At 36.5% G+C, this 21634-nt stretch overlaps 1 protein-coding gene across 2 annotated transcripts in view; it reads right to left on the minus strand.

Annotated features, from left to right (window-relative positions):
• The window catches only part of TTC29 (tetratricopeptide repeat domain 29), a 133393-nt gene that overhangs the window by 63507 nt on the left and 48252 nt on the right, over window positions 1-21634 (minus strand). For both annotated transcript variants that reach the window (XM_075421092.1, XM_075421091.1), the window contains 3 exons: window positions 20247-20459; window positions 15457-15542; window positions 521-612 (listed from right to left, as the gene is read on the minus strand). In XM_075421092.1, the coding sequence (XP_075277207.1) occupies window positions 521-612; window positions 15457-15542; window positions 20247-20459 (391 nt within the window). The remainder of the gene's footprint in view (window positions 1-520; window positions 613-15456; window positions 15543-20246; window positions 20460-21634) is intronic.

Below are 21634 nucleotides of genomic sequence, written 5' to 3' on the forward strand. Positions count from 1 at the left end.
AAAACAAGCAACTTATTTGCAACAAATATGTATTTAGTTATACAGGCAAACATGTATCTAGTTACACATGCACAAACCAGAAATGCCTCCACAGAAGAAGTGAGTGTAATAAATGAAAACTTACAGTTCAGGAAAGATTACATTGAGACACCTACTGGACCTTGTTAAATTATCCAAGGTTTTATTTTTTTAACCTGGAAAATATGCCTGGATTTCTATTTTCCAGTAAGTTCCCTCCCACACTTTTGGGAAAAAAAAAAAAAAAAAAGAAAAAAGCCCCCAAAATGTGGTGGAAAAAAGGCATATTATAGCTTACAGGTAAAGAAAAGCTCGGATCATCCACTTTAAAAAATGTGTACCAGTTTAAAATAACTTTCAATGAAAGGGTCACTTACTGCAAGAAGGGCACTGCTTAAAATTTAAGCAGTCAGTAATGGGAAGCGACAGACCTCTAACAATTTAAGTCTTTCACAGTTGAATGAATGTGCACTGACAGCCAGACAAGGATGTGATAACCTACCTTACCAGGATCTCAGCTATAGCTGCATATGCTCTGCCTAGGCCAGCAGAATCACAAAGTGCTGTGAAGATTTTTACAGAGGTGTTCAAAATCTGTGAAACAGAAAGAGAAAACTCAATAAATACAATGCTAAGAAATTCCACTTTTTTTTTTCTGGTCTGTGTGTTCATATGAAACACAAAGATTTTCCACCTGTACATTTCTTCTTTAATTAGTTGTAATGGGACTACATTTTTGATCATTACTTATAGTTGTTTGAAAGTACTCAGTTACTAACTGAAAAGATACAACTTGCATTTAAATCCTTGCATTTTGGCACATTACAAAACCCAAAGAGATGTTACCTGATTTGCAATATAAATTTCCTTGTACATAATTTAGAAGAGTTTAGGAGGCTGTGATTTTATGAATTTATGTTAATGGATACCTTAAGACAGTATCCTTTGCATTCATAGTATTTTAGAATGATAATGCTGAAATACAACTTAATATTATTTTTCTTTCTTTAAACTCTCACTATGACAACTTTTAAAAGTATAATTTAGATGCCCCAAAAGTGAATAAATTATAGGTTATGCATTTAAACTAGGTTGACTTAAAATACTGTAGATAATCTTGTTATTTTTATGACTAATTACTCATGCACACAAGCAATGTTTTAACATTCCTTGGGAACGCAGTCTATTATCATGACCGCTCCCATAACTGAAGGCTTACAGCTGCTGCATAAAAACATATGATCTTAATTTTATTTAACACTGACATCACCTGTATTGCATAATTTCTCTTTTCATCCTTTTTTTTTTTCCCTAATGGTGATGACAGGTGAATGCATATAAAATTAAATCCTATTCTCTCCTACCTCCTCTTTGTTGCTTGACCCAACCTATTACACACATGACAAAACAGGAAATCTCCAAAGACTATCTATGGAAATCCTTTTTGCACATTTCCAAGAAAGGAGTAGCGAATGTCATTTACCAGCTCTGAAGGGGGATGGGACATACGACAGTATCCTGCATGCCCCAAGATGCCTATTTATACTCAGGTAAAAGACAGGGCATTTTTTTTCTACTAAGACTGCATGCCTTGTCATTGGCACAGTGCGTGGTTCAAAAGACGACAACTTGTGTGTGCTAATGCTACGGATGTCATCATTTCTTTCACTGTTTCCACTACTGATACTTCCTAGTTCTTGAAAGAGTTTTACTATATGCAAGAGTATCCCTGGACACGGCTCTTATATTTTAGTTATATAAGCTCTGTGTGCACAAAAAAGTAGCATTTATTAACGTGCGCTGCACTATTTATCATCCCTCATGTACTTTCTTATCAGTTATGTTCTCATGTACATCAGCATTGCATCCTGTACTTGAAGGTCACTGTCAGTTGAGTAATCAATGCATAAGACATGACAAAAAGAGAGTGCAGGCACCTCAGTTAGGAACTTGTCACATCAGTTCAGAACTCACCTTAAACCGAATGCATACTCAACGTTGTCAAGGCCTGCAGTGTGTCTTTCTAATAATCCAGGATGGTAACAAATACATGCAAGTGTCCAAGAAACTGTTCTTGGTTTTGCATTTAACTTAGAGGACCTACAACATTTGTTGTAATAATCGTGCCCATATCAGAAAACCTGCTATAAGAGTCTCAGGATGTTTCCAAAATTTTATGTACTGGGGAGAAATCACTCCTACTTTAAACTGGCCTCTACAATATCGAACTAGGACACAGGGCCTCCAGTGGTTACTACCTAGCACAGAATGGTTACTGAGGTACCTAAGGCTTAGACTACTGTACTTTTTTTCTATCAAAGATATCACAAAAACAAGGAAAAACCATACATGGAGTAGCCAAAGTAAAAAGCTCACTCACTGCATCTCTTCAACAGCTGCTAGAAAGAAGTAGTAAATAAATAAAGCCACTCCTTCACATCGATGAAAAGTGCTCATTTTAGTCCCAGGTTACTGCTACTCTACACAGATGAGATGTTTCATTCTAAATAATGATGAAATAATGATAATTAAACCATCTACATGAAAGGGAGGAAAACTTGATAAATTATAATAGAAAATACACTCTTTAGGTCTGTATTTCAGGTAACTCCTCCAGCTTCAGATACTATGCAGGGACACAGAAAGGGACGCATCCTTGATGGAAAGCAGCTGTGTAGTGCCCCTGTGTGCTACAATTGCCCAGTATCCATTTACGCGGAGGAAGGGAAGAGCGGCCTCCTCGCCTATGGTGCATGCCTTACCCTCTACATTCAGGATAGAAAAAGAGGAGGAGGTAGGGCAGTATAAACTGCTGGATTAACAGGTAAGCATTGGAGGATTTCATCCAAAGTCTCTTGCAATTACAGCATGCTTCCAATTTTCATTTAAAATGAAAAATTATAAAGCTTATCTGCTGGCAAATCAAGAGGAATTGCCACAGTGATGTCTTCTAAAATCTGTAGGGAGCCTGAAAACAACCAATGGACATAAAAACTTCTCTGTTTATTTTCACAGGATATGAACAGCCAGTCCATCTAACTGGGCTCCTATGAATACCACGTAAGAGAAGACATGCATGTGGCAAGAGAGTATTGAGTGGGCATGGCTGGGCCAGTCATCTATCAGCTCTCTGAGAAGTGCATCAATAGTGGGAACACACATCATTTGGATCTAATGGAATTTAGAGTCTCTCACAGAAGTTCTTCTACCTTCAGACAGAAGCATAGCCAGAAATGGGTCTTTTACATATATTTTGGCCAATCTGTGCAGATGACAGTGATATCCAAGGAAGAGGTGGAACATGTCAACAAGTAATGCTGAAAACTCCTACACAAATGTGCAGGTTTGCTGCATTTGTAGTCTTGGAGAATACAGCTGTCATTACACAAAGGATGGAAAAATTATTTTCGACAACAGAAAAAAGTCTTCTTATCAAGGTAACATACTTCTGCTTCAGTATTCTATGGTAAATACTGTGCATTAAAATGTCATCTTGGTAGTTTTCTTCACGCTCAGGAAATGTAAATAAAAATACGTAACATTTTATAAAAATACATTGAATGGGACTGCATAAGAATCTATATTGATAATGTACATTAAAAAGAGTGGATTTGAGTATTACACGCATCTGGCCAAATTTCCTTCTCAAAAATACAACAGAGTTTTCAGAGCTTTAGAGTTACTGAAGGGGCAAAATGCCTTGGTTTTTTTGTTGTTCTGTTGGGGTTTTGTTTGTTTTGTTTTTTAAAATTTGCTATGTACAAAGAGTTCTGAGAAAGGAAGCTGTTGCAATAGATCTATCCTGATCAAGCTAGGTTCCATTATAAAATTTCCATGCTGTTTCAGAGTTTGATAGTCCCAGCAACCAGTGGAAAGACGTCTTTACATATGCAGTTAAACAGATTAATGTACAGTTCTTTCTACCTCTAAAAAGAAAATGTAAGGTAAGTTTAACAAAATTAAAATTATAAAAACTGCACTGATTCTGGTCACAAATTAGTTTTTGGCTATATGTCTCAAACTTCCTACTTCTTTAGGTCCGCAGTGGAAATACTGGTTAAAAACCAAATAAAATAAAAATCAGTGTATTAGAGAGATGAACAGTGGGTTTCAATCAGTTGTTCTCATTTGTGTAAGATGTGGGAAGTTGGCAGGATGAAGACTTCAGCTTTGTCTTCCACATCACAGACAACTGTGCCACATGCCATCCGCTATTATTTTGGTGTATGCAGGAAAAAAAGAAAAAAAAAGTAGGTTTTATGGCTGCAAAACAGAAATAATAGTAAAAAAAATCAGGATGAATTGTGTAATTTCCCTTGTTTTCTTGCTTAGCACTAAAAGCTGGACGCAGGTGCACCTGGAAGGAGGGTAGCTACTGTGGGTGCATCTATTTCACAAAATCAACTCTCTTCCTGGGTCTTTGTAAGTCTATTGCGGCTACAATAAGCTACAGCGTAAAAATAAAGTACTATAACAAGCTCTGCTGAAATCCTCAAACTAGAGCTTATTTGCGGCATAGCTCTTGCACTAACTCTCTAGGTAGTGGTGAATTCCACATTTATCTCCTCTGCCAAGAAAAATATTAGTCAGATCTCAGGCTCAGATTTGCTTCTCAGTTATCTCAGCATTATGCCAACGTGATCCTCCTGGGGTTATTCCATTAACATAAAAGAGATACACCAGCTCCTCCCCCAAGACTCCCCCTCCTCCAAATCCCACCCTTTATTTTTTATTGTTGCCACACCTGTCCTTTTGTACGTACACAAAAACATGCACACACCTCATTGGCATACGCTGAGGACTCAGACAAAAGGACATAGGCTGTGCTAAACATTGATAAATCTGGCAATAACAAACAAAAGAGTAAAAATCGAAGGTATGAATTTATGTTGAATGCAGAATGTCTATCTAACTCAACACAAGATTAATGCTACCACCAGTATTTCATTATTTTGGTAACATACATTACTCTGACAAAAACATGATCAGATAATATTGATTTATAATATTGTAACTTTAAAAAACACAAAAACATAGTTCTGCTCTCAGCTTTGCTCTTGATATTGTTGTCAAACCTTACTGGAAATACATCTATTTTGATTTCTGAAAATCTAGCAGTGTTTAGCCATTTCACAGCTGGTGAGCAGTAAAGATGCTTCTGCCTCATTTACAGATCTTGAACATGAATCAGACAATCAACTGGAACGTTAGTCAAAGAGATCACTAGCTAACGATTTCTGACAGGCGCTGCAGTAACAGCTAAGGCCCAGCCTGGCTAGCAGCATCTCACAATATTTTTCTGAAGCCAAGAATAGGTGTTGGTAGACAGACAATGCAGTCAAGTGAGACTACTGGCCTCTTAGCACTTAGTACCACGTAAATACTTTCAGAAAAAAACCCATAGCTCTGTCAGTCACTAAATAATCGCTTCCATACAGTCCAGTGAAAATAAAGGCAACAGAACTGTATGCATAGGCATTTTGCAGTTTAGTGAACTCTCTCCCATAGCTCCCCATGAAATGCATATTTAAAAATGCCTAAAAAGTACAGTCTTTATTACCATAATTTGAGTGGCTACATGCCTGTGGCCATCCTGAGCAAGGTCAAAGAAGAGTTTCACAATACAAACCCAGATATATTCTTATTTTGGCCAAAACGCAGTGTGAGAGAGGTTGGACTTCAATAAGAAAATTGTATTGTTCATGCAATGTATTGATTACAATGAGCAGAGCTCACTGATCCCAGGAAAATAATACACCAATATCAACCAAATGGCAGGCCGCACCTTGTTAAATGCTAAATATATTCAGGCACAGTAAGCATCCCGGGTAAAAGCAGTATAGCATTCTGCCTACATACTCACAATTAAGGGATACTGAAACTGGGTGCCATGCTGAAGAAAAAGGGAGTAGTCCCTGATTTGCCAGAACTGTTAGTTCTCCCTCTTCCCCCGCAACTGAAATTCCCCAATTCAAATTCTGTTAATGTGAATGCTAACTCCTAGCCCTTAGCCACACCCAATTACACGGGACTGCACTATTTTGATAAATAAATGGAAAAAATTTAAACCAGAAATGTACACAGTTTGCCACTGTTCCTACAGAGACAGAAAGAATCTGTCTGGAATTGGCCAATCTGGTCTGTTGCAGAACTGATATTCCAGGGACTCTGACATGGGTATTTGGAGAACGCATAGCATAAGCATGCATACTGAGCCAAGGGAACTGCGGACAGAGGAATGGGCAGGGATGTAGAAGAATCCATCCAGAAGTCTGGCCAAGTCAAACATTGAAGTGGAGCACCCTTATTCATGACTTTCCACAGGCTTTTGCTAGGACATGGCTATCACTAAGGTGTTGCCTTGTTGACACTCTCTGTGAGGGGTAACTGCTCCATCCAGTCCACACTCATCCCTCCCTTGTTCTACTTGGCTATCAAGCACAGTGTTTACCTTGATGCTCTATAAACTTGCATGGCAATACATGCTTCAGGTTACTTGTGTCTGCATCTGTTTGAAAGATTAGAGAAAGGAAGACAAACATTTCATTCATTCCTTAACAGTCTATCAAGACAAGACCCAGGATTCTTTGCCTGTATCAAGTCTTGAATGCTTCGCTTAATATTCAGAGTAGGTACGTTTCGCTTTGATTCCGAATGGATGATATGTAAATATTAGCAACTAATTGAAAAAGTTCCTTTCCCCTGGGTCATTCTGTTGGCTTCCACGAGGTTAGGAGTTCACCGTGTATGCTTCATTTTTCTGCACAGGAAACTTAAAAGAGATTAAATGCATGGATGATTGAATAAACGTTAACTTTTATTCTCATCCTTCTTATTTCTTCTGTATTGCTGCTCTTAATTCTGGCCCTCTGTGCCATGAACAATTATATTACTTTTGATTCTCTACACCTACAACTTTGTAGGAATGCAGTCATCATCTTATTACTTACTACACCTCATAAAAGGTTTTATTAAAATAAATAAAAAACAATTAAAAAATCAGCTAGGTCCTTCAGAGCAAAAACCTATGCAAACATCAAAACCAGATATTTTAGTTTGTTGTTATTATTGTACTATTTGAAATCTTTACTGCAAGACACATTACTTGAGTAAAAGTTGTTCTAATCTCTATCTAGTACGGGAATGTAATGTTTTCCAAACCAGCCATTGTTGACATATTTCTTCAAAATAAAGCATGGCTTAACAGTCTGGAGTGAAGAAGCTTCATCTGTTACCCTTTAACAGCAATATAAGAGGAAAAAAAAGTTTATGTATCCTTTCCATCCTGACAGATGCGACAATAGTTGGAAACACTGTGCCTGCCAAGAGCTTTTATCAAGTATGTTATAACAACTAGTAATAAGTGTAAATAATAAATGGCTACGATCTTATGGGAAACGGCAGCAATACTAAACAATTTTTGGTGCTTGCTGATGGGAGTTCGCTAGTCTTGGAATTCCCTGGCTTCCCAGTAGAGTTTTGGCCTGACAATAAACAACAGTTTAATACTTTATCTAATCCCAGCCAGGAGGTAAGTTCAACAGCAAGCTTTTGCAGATGTTCACATCCAATAATCTATCCATAATTGATGAAACAGGGAGGTCAGATGTAATGGTTGCTACTATTCCAGCAACAAATAAATGGTTATTGACAAAACAAGGCAGTGTGGCGCTGAGTGCTGAGCAGTGACAAGCATGAAACAGTGCTGAGACAGAAGTAGTGATGTGAACACAGCCCTTCATCTTGAGAATTCCTCAATGTGATGTGTGGCACGAGGGCCATTCTGACACATAAGCAGATGGAGGCGACTTGCAAAGGAAAAATGAGATTCCGCAAGTACATAAAAGACAAAGGGAGAGGCGGAGAAAGAAACAAGGAGAAAGGGGTGGACAAGACTGGAAATTTGGGTAAGTGCAATAATGTGAATTGTTCAGAAACATTTTTGTACAGCAGCACTGTGATCCAGATGTCTGCACTGCTTTTATCACACTGTTGTGTCTACATGAATATACCTGGCTGTCAGATTGCTGTAGCCTCCTAAGACATTAATATCATACTATATGCATGTGCATGCTTAAATGCCCATTACTTCTTAAACGAATCACCTATAAACATTCTACTTCATGCTTATTAATATCTTTAGTCCACCCATGAACAGGTATTTTAATTACACAATGTTTTCCTAGCTAAAAGCAAACAAGCCGACCCTTAAATTTGCAAAACACAATGGAAAAAAATGCAGAGATAAATTTTTTGTATACCTTCCTAGTTTAAGTCAGTTAAAATCCATTATTTTTCTGCATACCTATATGGAAATTAAGGAAAAGTTCTCATTCAGCTGAAAACCTTATATTCTATAAGTTTTAATCCATGTAAGAAATGTAGTATAGTAAAAGGATTAATAGACTCTTTTTACTGACTGAATAAAACTTTAGTCATTTACATGCAAATAGACACTTGAAATCTTTTGCATCCATTTCAGTGCTAAAAGATAGTATTTTTACAACATTTACTGTGTAATATTCTAATATGAAAAACAGCAGAACGAAATGGTGGCCATTATTGCTATATGTAGTCATAAAGAGATTTCAGACAGAAATATTTTAAATATTAATATTACAAAAATCACTTAAAGCACCAAGGAATGTTAAATCGATTTATTTAGAAGTACAATTTATTTCACACTTTGCTACCAATTCTTTTGATCAGCTCTGAAATAATACATAAGCGGAAAGCAAAACAGCAAAACAAATTGCTTCTAGCAGTGAAGCAGCAAGCTTTCGGTTTTATACTGGCACGCTTCAGTGTTTTAACTTCTTAGGTTATTTATCTATCAAAGGATAAATTTTAAATTCCTTAAGATCTGATGCCTGAATCAAGACCTTCCATTCTCCGATCTAGCTATCGATGGTTCTGATCAAGCAAAGCTGTCAAACATTTGCTTACACCTGAACATATGAGTTGTTCCCTTGAAGTCAATGGGAATAAATGAATTGGAATTTAAACATATATTTAATAAGTAAATTGCTATGGCTTGAACTATACCAATTTAAGAAACCAATCTAATTTTAAAAGCCTTACTTTATAGAATCTTTTTTAAAGCCTGTTCATTTGAACTAAACTATACAAAGGAAAACAAAACCTCCCAGATTATGAATATATTTGCATTTAAGTACTGAAATTCCTGAGTTTTTACAGTGTTGGTACAAATGTTTAATTTCTCAAAACACATAAGGAGCCTGACTTCTATAAGTATATTATCTAAGAGAATTAGAAAATTTCTTATACAGTTTTTCAGCCACTTGCTACAGCCCTGAGTATAATACGTGCAGTTTCACTAATGGACATACTACTGACAGGTCTCAAGATCTTTCATACTATTGTTTCTTAGATAATACATGCTATGAGCTAAGACGTACTGTAACTATCGCCTTCCCTCAATTATATACAGCGTGTAGGTTCCAAGGTTTAGCACACCTAAGCTAGAAATCCAATACAGTCTAAAGTACATAAAGTGAATAACCTCTATAACATACAGTTGTGCTGCTTTGTCTTTTTTGTTTCTAGTCTGTAGGAATGAAATGAGTGGAAACTTGTATACCAGCAGCTATTTAAAAAAAAAAATAAAATTACATATTCTAAAAAAGTTTCAATACAGTAAGTAGAAAATGTCTGCCTAAATCACATAACTGACAGAAGACAGTTATTAGAGTTTCAGAAACCTCAGTCAGGGCGAGTGAACTAATCATAACCTTATATCCCATAGAACAGACACTATATAGCTGTGGCCGAAACCTGGCTCCTGCCTTGCCTGGTAAAGCATAAGGAAGAGCCATCTCCACTGGACATACCTAGCAGAGACTACGCAGAGAATAGCAGAGATTGTGCCCTCCAATCAGCTATATCAAAAAGGTAGGACCAGAGCGAAGGCTCCGTGATTGCCAACTGCTCTGTCCTCCATGCCTTGGCGAAAAATAAATGCAATGATATTTTTATTCCTTTGCAGAGCATTTTAAGGAGTTTTTACGGCTTTGTCCTGAATATTTCAACATATTAGAGCCAAGCAAACCTCCAGTAAGGGATGATTTCCTTCTTTTGAGTTTAAACATAACAACTAGCAACAATTTCATGGAAATGATTCAGTCATGTGAAGACTTGTATTGATCTTTGGATATCTATTATTATTTATTATTATTATTAATTATTATTTTATTATTATTATTATTATCAATGCCGAAGCATGTAAATATTCCTACTAATGTTGCGCTACAACCGCCTCCAGTTCTTTTTCAAACTCATACAGAGAGAGAGTGTGTGTGTGCGCGCAAGTGCATGTCTGTATAAGGTAATATTAAAACTTTTCATTTTGTAATAGATATCCTGAGTCAAGAATCTTACAAAAAGTAGTTTGAAGTTTGGGAAACCATATTTGATACATTAAATGCCGTGACTTCTAAATTCAAGATGTCCAAAATATATATATTTAAGTAAGGCTACATAAACTGTATAAACATACACAAAACCAGAAACTCTGATACTGTTTTGGAATTAAAAACAAACATGCAAACAAAACAACGTCCTCCACGTGCAGCTCCCCAAATCGGAGTTTTAAACTTTTTGTCACTAACTCATATTCAGATTCCCGAGAACACCAGTGGTCAGATAGTCCTAAAATTCTGAAAAGGTTCTACAGATTTCTCTAATGGAACATGCAGCCAAATCTGCAGCTCACTGCAGTTGTCTTGCTCTTTTGGGGTGTACGAATAGTTAATTTTAAAACTGTAATTTCACTTTAAGAATTCAGTGCTAAATTAAAAACAAAAATTAATTGAATTATCAGAGATTCACCTCTTCCCTGAAGTTTCAGGTCTTCCTTAAGATTCTCAACACGAATAATTTCTAATTTCTTAATTCCATCAGTATTTGAGTCAGGATATTTTGACAGAGCAAAGTTCACTACCAGTATCAAGATCAATCAGAAATGCCTGCCTACAAAGTTGACTCAAAGTTTTGTGTGGTTTTTTATTCCTCAGATATGGAAAAATACAAAATTTCTATATGAGTACAGTTTTAAGAATAATTTTAAAATTGCTTCAATAAAAGCGAAGCCTCTAGGAATGATGAGGCCTTTTCTTAAACTGGTATGCTAAAATGTTTTGTCAAGCACATGACGCCATTTGCTAAGCTGAACATGTTACACTTCATTACCAATAGCTAAATATCACTTATACATGAATAAAGGACAATCTGGCTGATTTAACAGAAGGAAGTTTGAAGTAATTTTCATTGAATAGCACCTTTTCATGTGTTTTTTGGAGTCTCCATTTAAGTGTTTCTTTTGTAGTAGCCATAATGAAAGCTCAAACCTAAACTCAGTAGTCTACCCAGACACCACTGACAGAAAAGTGTCTTGGAATTCAGCCTTCTAGCAAAGCACTAGAATAGTAAGCAAATCTCAAAGGAAAGATGGTCTTTCTTCTTAACTACCTTTCACAGTGTTTGGGAGAAATAGAGGATAACACTCGCTCTACCTTTTGGAGTTTTTACTCATTAAGATCCTTCTTGATTCACCAAATTCACACATACACATGGGCGCAATCTGTATAATTAGATAAAATACATTGTGCATACTAATTTCAGACTATCTGCATCCCAGATACATTTACTTGTATTCTCTCTAGCTGCATGAGTCGAGACAAAATTTTCAGTTTTGTGTGTGTCTGTTTTGACACAGACTTTTTCAGAAATTAACTTTAGGGTCATAAATCACCTCTGATTACTTTAATAGGGTCATTTCAAATGTGAAGATGTCTTTGTAAGTTCATAAATTTTCCTGATAATTTTATGCCTGTGGCTTGTATATCGTAATTCTGAAAATTCATGCACATAGCATTATGTCATAAATTACCACATTTATTTTGGCATGAGTCTCAGCACTCCTGAACACTGCCTCTATTATTTAAATATGTTACACATCTGAAACACAGGATTCAATACCCAAAATAAAGGAACGCTTAGAAAAAACTAATGCTCAGATAAGGGATGAGGACTGGAATTTTTCTGGTGATTTGGGATGCAACTCTAATTGAAAAACTCTTGATGCCCAGCTCTTTGAAACATTCTTGAAAGCCCATTTAAAAAAAAAAAAATCCCAGATCAAGCACTATATTACAATACCTTATGCAAGATTTCTAATGACACAGAAGTGTTTCACTTAATACTTGGTTTTCTTCAGGCTTGTGTAACAAGCAAACAGTAACTTTCACTTTAAAATTTGCCTGGATGGAGAACACTCCCTGACAAAATCTATAATGTTTAAGATAAAAATCTATATAATGTGAACTATTAATAGTTTGTGGAAAAGCCATTAGACTTGATTATAAACCAGATGATATGAAAAATATTATTAACATACCATACTGCTACTGAAAATAATTAGTTCTCAGGCTTTTAAACATGCACACACATATGTTTTTACATCTAAGTAGATCCACTGAAATCAATCGTATATATCAAATGAAATTAAATCAATTTATACAGATTATGCACCAAATCAAATTATGTTAGATTAGACACCAAGTGCCTAGCAAATAAAAAACCTTCTCCAAGAAAACTAGCCCATTTGATACAAAGTGACTGCACATTTTTGATACAATAGGCGGCAGCTTAATCATTTCAAACTTTAATTACTGCATCAGATAATTAATATTTTGAACATATGCTTCTCCACTCTGCTAGAAGACATGAATGAAAGAGAAACAAGTTCATATGCATGCTACTGTGTGTGCATGTTGGGGGAGGGAGCAGCATGCTGAACAGCAAAAGGAACCGAGTGGCAACAATTGGAGGAAATGGTATCTGTAACAGCTGCTCCTTTCAGATTCCCCTAGAAGGAGACTGCCTGAGGTGGACCACAGCACAAAAGGATAAAGAAGATGAAAACTGATGCAAAGCAGGAAAATAACTGCTGAGACCCCTGAGTCTACACCCGAATAGTCCCAAGCTGTGTGGCAAGACCTCTTTAGCATGCTACAGAAGCTGGTGATGAACTACGTATTACCATGAGGCAAACTGGCTCCTAGCAGTATTGTCTGCATGTTACGTGTAATGATAACCAGTAGTCCTCTGGGAACAGGATGCAATGATTTCATCTCCGTAAGCATCTGAGCTCCCCTTGGATACAGAGACCATTAAACCGAGAACAGAAGGGTAAATTTTAGGCAATGATTTCTAATTGGAGAGTGAAGACAACTTGTGCTCAACAGTACTGTCAACCACTGATATTTTACTGCTGTCTATATTGATCACTGTTAAGGACAAAAGGAAATAAAATTTTACCCCTTTTTCTTAGCCCCATAACACATACTATATTTTCTGAATGAAAGTACTTCATAGGTTTCTTATGCAATATTATTGGAAAGGCTATTATATTAGGAAATGCCACTATATTCTAATATAATATTATATTATTTACATGGAAAAGTATTGGTATTTTCATTACTGTCAAAGTAACAATTTATACTCTTAACACAATGTATTATTTATGTTTTGTACTACAGAGACTTTCTTTCTCTTCTTAGAAAAATGCACCTTGCTTTCCTTACCTGTCAGGTGTTTCTCTAAGACTAAAAACAATAGGCGCAACTTATTATGTTTATATTTCAAATTAACAGTAGCACATTAAAAAATGCACTGTTTCAGAATCTTCCTTAAAAAAAAAAAAATAATTCTGACAATAGAATGACAAAAAGAAAATGACTGAAAGTGACAAAAAGAAATGGAACTTCCAAATGATTACTCTAACTTTTTGGCAGGAGGCATGGGTGAGCAACTAAGGGAAAGGAGTAGTTATAAAATGTAAGCAAAATGGATCCTAAGGAAACAATAACAGGATATCTAATACTTCTGACACTTTCAAGGGTAGCTTGATCCTTTGTATATCATAGAGGCTATGCAGTCTTGTTCATTAATTTCTCCTGTCATGGAGAGATCAAATATGCGTGCAGCCTTCTTTATTTAGTGCATTTGTTTATCTTGCTGCTCTTCATCATTCACACAGCTTGGCGTCACTCAGAAACTTAACAGAAAAGTTGATCAGGTAAGAACGCTGGCACACTTGTCAGTCAAAGACCAATATAAATAAACTTTGGTACAAAAACTGCTAGTCTAATCTGCCACGCTATATTCTTGGAAGAGATCAGATATCCTCTTCTCATTGATGTTGCAACTGTTAGATATAATTTTATAAAATTATATGTAGCTTTTTAATTTTGAAACATTTTCACATTCAGCTACAGACTTTGACTGCAACTGATGTGAGAACAAGCTCCCACTTTCCAGCATTCAGTTGATTTATACAGAAGATAGGCCTATCAGCATTAAAGAATTATCTATAAAAGATGGTAAATAACTTTTAAAAAAATAGTATCACAAAAGCATGTAAGAGGATATTTCAAGACAGAAATCCAGAATCCCCCCTACACTGCAGAAGCCAAGCAAGCAATATTGCAGCCCATGCTGAATTCACTCTATGACTTCTATTGGCCTATTTCTGACAAGAAAGAAAAACACCACAACAAATAACCACAAAGAATGACCTCTTTAAAACATGTTCATTTATGAAATACTGAGTCACTCTACGCTTAAAAGAATGAACAGAAATAGAAATATTAGTTATCCAGCTGATTAATCACAATAATAATGGACAAAATATTCAAATAAATTAATTCTCCACACAACATTTTTAAGAGGATCATGGAGGACCATGACTTCTCTGATGACTGGCACAGACAAATCAAGTTGATGGTTATCTTTCCTCTCACACTGACCTATGATGAACTAGCGGCACCCTCCTTCCAGACTACAATTCCATATGCAGAACACTCCTTGTCTTAGAATTATTATGTTTGGGAGGGTCAAAGGAAACATGAGAAGAGGAGCTTGAACTCAGATATCAACAGAAGAGACTGCATCAGCACGACAGCTTTTCATACCAAAAGCAATTAATATTTCTAAATTCCTGATGTTCTGAAAAGCTCAACATGTGAATTGATATATTTTTAATTGTTGCTCACAAGTATGCTGTACCAAAATAGTTTGCAAAACTGGTGTTTTATATGGAAAACTATTAAATGCAAACTGTTTTATATATGTATGAATACAGGAAAAAGAAAACTAGTTGCATATAACCTGAATTGTCAATTTATATTATTTCTACAGATCCAAGCATGGAAACCTGGACTCCAACAATTCTGGAAGTTATTGGAACCATAATTGTTTAAGCCACATGAATCCCTGTCTACAGAACTAGATACAGTTATGAAAGGTCTGTGAGCCAAGTCTCTCCAAGTCTTTTCCGCTCTCCAAAATCCTTAAGAAGATGCCAAGGAGGCAGAGAAAGGCATTCAGAAAGCTAAAACAACTTTGACATAAACTTACTGATAATGCTGTCTGTTGTTCTCCAGCAAAATTATATGCTAAACTTAAGCAATATGCAGCTTCTGCTTCCATCTTCATATCACCTCCTAAAGAAAGGATTAAAGTCACAGTTATCAGCATAATCTGAACAAAATTACATTAGTACAGACAGTTCTTGCAGGTTCTTAAATAACATACAGATGCTTAAATACTGTATCAAGTTTTTCTTTCTCCTTGCCCTTGCCATTTATCTCTTTCCAAAAATATATAGTAGTAATTAAAAATAGCAGCTATGGATGTAAACAAAGTTCAGCAAGAAAGTTCAACAGCAAGCAATGCAGCACAATCAGTTTAACATGCTGTAACGTTCTCCATCATGAGTTGTTTAATACTCACAGTGTCTTCACATTAGAAAATAATTAGAAAATCATCTCTCTATATATTCATACATAAATGAAAGTAGCTACAAATATATAATACAGCCTAGTATATAAACACAAAATATGTTGAACTCATACACTTCACTAATGTGAATCTTAGCGAAACAACAAGAGAGACCAGTAGCCTAGGTTCATATTTCTTATTCTCATGGTTATTTTGCAAGCTACTGTAGGCTAGAATAGCTTAAAAAAGGGATAACTAATATGTGCAAGCAGTAGTCACAGAAAATTCTGCACAGGCAGTTGCTAACTGAGGTGCATCACATTTATCCATGCCAGGTTTCATTTCACTAATACTGATCTAAGAAACACTGCTTGCTGGTCTTTTTGTATTGCTCCCTCAATAGAAAATAATCCATTCAATATTGATATTTACATAAATTAGTTATATGAATGCTTACTGTATCACACTATAACAAAAAGTTTCCCTCCAGAACATGACTATCCATTAAAAAACATTGTAGATGAAGTTATATTAAAAATAGCCAAAAAGCCAGTCTTTCTGTTGCCCAATATCCATCTGCTCAAACACAATAAAGAGTTTATACCTGAAGCATAACTGCATATCAAGATATTTTGTTGATGAGAAACTTAATCAGCAGCCCTTCTAGTTACTAGAGTAAATATCAGTAGCAGCAGTTTTACATGCTTAAGTCACAGCTACAGTATTACAGACAACAGCTCTACAAAAAGCTAAAAGTTTGTATTTGATCAACAGATGCAGCTGAAAAAGATGGAGAAGTTTTTGGGCAAACATGTCCTCCTTCAGCTGATTAATTGTATTGGCATTCTCAGTATTTGGGTACATATTCCCAAGAGAAAAGATCTAAACAGCTAACTCACAAAACGGATCAAAGTAAATTGCAGATAAAAACAAAATAGGTTTTTTAGTGGCTTAATCAAAAGAAAAAAATTAGCCAAATACAATTGTTACCCGTAAATGTAAAATTTCCACTTACTAGAGCGATTATAATTAAACTAAAGTAGATCCCTGCTGTTTTGAGAAGACATGAAAGCTCTAAGATAAAGAAGCTCCTAAACAACGCTACTTAGACAAACTTGCTGTTTTGGGGGGGGGGGACAGGAAAGCTCTAAGATAGAGAGACTACTAAATAATGTTATTTGGACAGTTCGGCCTTGGGAGGGTAGATGCGCCAAGCTACAGAGATGAAGAGGCACCAAGAGGGCAACAACACCAGAGCAAAATAACCTGGAAGGACACGGTATACGTGGTCTTAGAACTGAGTTTGCACAGAAAAAAAGGTCAACCAGCAGACACTGTGAAGAGGAGTACAAGCCTTCATCTTAAGACCCCCAAAGACCACTCGGGGATGCTAACAGACATGCGTGTAAGACATTAACATACGCTAATTAGTTCTCAGAAAAGACATGAATATGCTAAGCATTTCTCAGAAATATACTGAATATGTATATTGTGATTGTATTTAACCTGCAATGACAGGGTGTTTGGTACTCACTTTTGGAGGAGAGATCCCCCATGTGCCCAGTGCCGTAATAACGAATGCTGAATAGTCTTCTGACTACTGAGTCTTCAACTCCGACTTTTCACAGCATCACAGTCATATACTTTCACAAATTAAACATTTGGAATTGAAAAAATTGAATTCTTGCCTCCGAAGTCCAGTTTGGTTTATTCCCCCCAAATTACCATATAAAGCATTCAGATTTCAAATGGTGTTTTAAAACATTATTCTCCATGAGATAAGGCAAGATGAGAAATTTCAGTTCTTTAGAATTAATATAACCGAAGACAATATAATAAAAATCCTGAAATAGAACTAATTTGCTGGCACTTTTAAAGATAATGAAAAAAAAAAAAAATGAACAGCAAAGTTCACATGGGCTTAGATGCCTGAAAGCTTGTTCATTTTTTCCAACAGTATCTGCTGGTCTGATAAAGATACTTCTTTTTAGGAATTTGCCTTGGCTTCTCTGAATACATTTTATACTTTTGTATAGACTGCTATGTTATACTATGTAGCTGTACAGTCATATATGTATTTGTGGCAAATCTTATTTTAAAATTTGGAAAACATTTTCAACTTTTTTGCCATTTTTGATAGTTTAATTATATCTATCCCAACTGCTACCCAAAGACTGGCTAACAGATTAATGTTGAGTATACATTATTAAGTTTAAAAAAACTAATATATCTGGTGATAAATATTGAATTAATATTATATACTAATTGTATGTGCAACTCATGTGCAAAATATGCCCCTTAAGGAATACCATGAAAGGCTCTTGAATTGCTGTGTATGGAAAAAGATGATTATTTGAGACCTTCCAACCTACTTCTGAGAAGCACTCCAGTAATAATCTAGAATAATCATCTAGGAGAAGTAAGACTGCAGAATAGACATTGAACAGCATCTTTTGAGAAACCAGCATTATTAAGATGTCTGACAAATCTGGAGAATTATTCATATTTTCATAAAGTTAACTTGTAAGATTTGCCTTCTGTTTTCTGTTCCCTCTCATGTGGAATAAATGCTCTAGAGCATGGTATTTCTAGCTGCTCAACATCTCACATCATCTATCTTTCAAATGCTATTCTAATTTCCCCCAATTTTAAACCTATTCACACATAGACAAAGCTTCGTATAGCAATTACCTAGAACATGAAGGCAATCAGGGGTAGTCAGAATGGATTTAAGATGGGGAAATCAAGCTTCACCAACCTGATAGCTTTCTAAGATAAGATGACTGGCTTGGTGGATGAAGGGAAAGCAGCGGATGTTGCTTCTTGCCATTTTAGCAAGGCTTCTGACACCATCTCCCATAACATCTTCATACACAAGCTGGTAAAGTATGGCTTAGATAAACAGACAGTGAGGTAGACTGAAAACTACCTGAGCTGCCAGCCTCAAAGAGTTGCAAGCTGAAGTATGAAGTCCAGTGGGAAGCCAGTCACTAGTGCTGCACTCAGGGATCAATAGTGGCACTAATACTGTCGTTAAAGACCTGGATGGTTTGACCAAGCACACCCTCAGCATGTTTTCAGGCCATAGAAAATTAAGGAGGAATGGTTGATCCGCCAGGTAGATGGTTGTGCTGCCGTTCAGAAGGACCTCAGCAGGTTGGAGAAACGGGCCGATGGCAGTCTCAGGAAGCACAGTGTTGTGCACCTGGGGACGGATAACCCCAGGCACCAGCCCGGGCTGCAGTCTGACTGGATGGAAAGGAGCGTGGCAGAGAAGGACCTGGGTTTCCTTGGATTTCCTGCTGGACAGCAAGTTGCCCATGAGACAGCAATGCACACTCATGGCAAAGGCGACCAACGGGATCCTGGGCTGCATTAGGCTGCGTGTCATGAGCAGTTCGAGGGAGGTGATCTTTTGCCTCTACTCAGCACTGGTGAGGTCACCCCAGGAGTGCTGTGTCCCATTCTGGGCTCCCCCGTACAAGAGAGGGACAGAGTGGAATGAGTCCAGCGAGGGGCTGCAAAGCCGACTAAGGGACTGGGAGCATCTGTCCTAGGAGAAGAGGCTGAGGGAGCCGGGACTCTTCAGACCACAGAAGAGCAGGCTCAGGGGGATTTCATCAATGTGTACAAATGTGTGATGGGAGGATGTAAAGAGAGGGAGCCGGGCTCTTCTCAGTGGTGCTCAGCAACAGGGCACGAGGCAGTGGGCACAAAGTGAAATTCTACCTGAACTTAACAAAATACTTCTTTACTGTGACTGTGTTTGAACAGTGGAAAACAGTTTCCAGAATGGTTATGGAGTCTCTACCTGTGGAGATACTAAAAACTTCACTGGATCTAGTCCTGGGATCTAGTCCTGGACAGCCTACTCTAGCTGACCCTGATGATCTCCAGAGGAGCCTGTTGCTACCTTAGCTATTCTGCGATTCTGCAATATTTTACTGTAGGTGTCAAAGTATTTACATGTATTAAGATATACAACAAGAAGAAATCTTGTTTGCTTATGAAAAAAACCTGTTTTTTTGCAAGTACTAAATAACTACGTAGAGTGAAAAGGTAGTGATAGAGCAGATAATATCACTCAAATATTGGCACTTCAACAGTGACTAGCAAATCAAAATCACTGAGCTGAGCTTCTATCAGTGACCTCACTTTCTGATTATGGGTTCACTGTTTTATACTATGATTCCCACAAGGCTGTTTTTTCGGAGATAAAGCTTTCCGGAATCTGAAAGACTCTTTGTTGTCAGCAAGTAGCGGTTTCTGCTTTAGTGAGATCTGGAAGTGCACTGATAGCATTTGTCCTTTGAATTTCACAGGAAATAATCACCCAGTCAAACACTTCACAATTTCTACTTTACTCTTGGGAAAACCATGGCATGCACATCAAATAAAGGAATGTGAAAGCATTATTTTCCACCTACCTTCTTTTGCCATTTTTAAAGCTTTTATTAGCGTTTTGATGGCCTGTTGGTGTTCTTTATTTTCTAACATTTTGTCTGCTAGTAATGCATAAATTCTCCAGAGATGCTCACATGCCAGTGAATTGTATGTACGGCCTGTCTCATCCTTCCATGTCGAACCCTCTGTTAGCTGATAAAATGCTTCATAATGCTCAGCAGCTTTCATGACATGACCTGAAAAATGTAATTGTAATTACAATCAGTGTAACAAGAAAATTTTAAAAAGTTATTAGTCGATACTAATTTTCTCATTAGAAAGTAAATTGCAGCCAACCATTTAATAGATTTTTCAAAAATATTCCTATGTGACTTACAGATCACTGGAAAATACTGCCAAATCACAGTTACCAGCAATGCTGTCATTTAAACATCACATTTTAAATTAGCTTTCCTTTGTAGATTCAGTGTTGGAGGTATGCGATCCCAAGGACGCAAAGTCAGAATTTTCTAGAAAATACGTCTATTATAGATTCATTAATATAGCCTTTGTGGATCTCATTTTTCAGAATTACATCTATGTGTTAAAAAAAAAAATAAATCAAAATTCAAACTGTTCCTCAAGTTTCTTTTTACATAATGAAAACCTGTGCTGAAAGATTTGAAACAGGGAGAACAGAGGTATAAAAACTCTGTGTGTGTATGTGTGTAAATCTTTATTCAAATAAATTAATTGATGAAAAAAGAATTATTATGCAAAGTAATTTATCCAACAGCTATTACTAGGCCAACTCTGGTGAGTTTACTTAGTAAATTTACTGGAAAAGCATTAACTACTAATAGATTTATTATTAGGCCTAAAGTAATACACTTCAAGGTCCTCAAGTGTAATACTTAAACATCTTTAAGGCAAAGGAAAGTTTTAAGATAAAGTTCAATTCCTTTTAACACGCAAGTAGTTCCTCCCTCCCCTCTACCTTCAGCTAGATCTATCTCCATGTATATGTGCAATCTAGGACATATCCACGCTTTCTGGACAATGGAAATTCAAAGCCCTTTGAAAGATCAGAAAAGTCTCTCCTTATACACAATGGGTACAGGAAAACTGCAGGGAAACCGGTAAGATAAGACCATTTACACACACACAAAAGCATTCTGGACACAGTACCTTGTTTTACAAGGAATGCTCTACAGCAGGGAGAACTGTGAATGTGACCCTTCCTTTGTAAGTGTGTGTGTGTGTGATGGGGGAATTTTGTCCCACAGATCACCAATATATCAATTGCTTTTTCTATTAAAAGCTGAAACTAGCGATAAACTAAATTTGTTTAGATGTGTTTGCAGTTTACACCTCTTCTGAAACATGATTTATGAGGAACGACTACTGTTTTGCAGACTGCTTTTACAGTGCT

The sequence above is a fragment of the Opisthocomus hoazin genome, chromosome 5 (genome assembly GCF_030867145.1).
Source record: "Opisthocomus hoazin isolate bOpiHoa1 chromosome 5, bOpiHoa1.hap1, whole genome shotgun sequence".
Lineage (NCBI taxonomy): Eukaryota > Metazoa > Chordata > Aves > Opisthocomiformes > Opisthocomidae > Opisthocomus > Opisthocomus hoazin.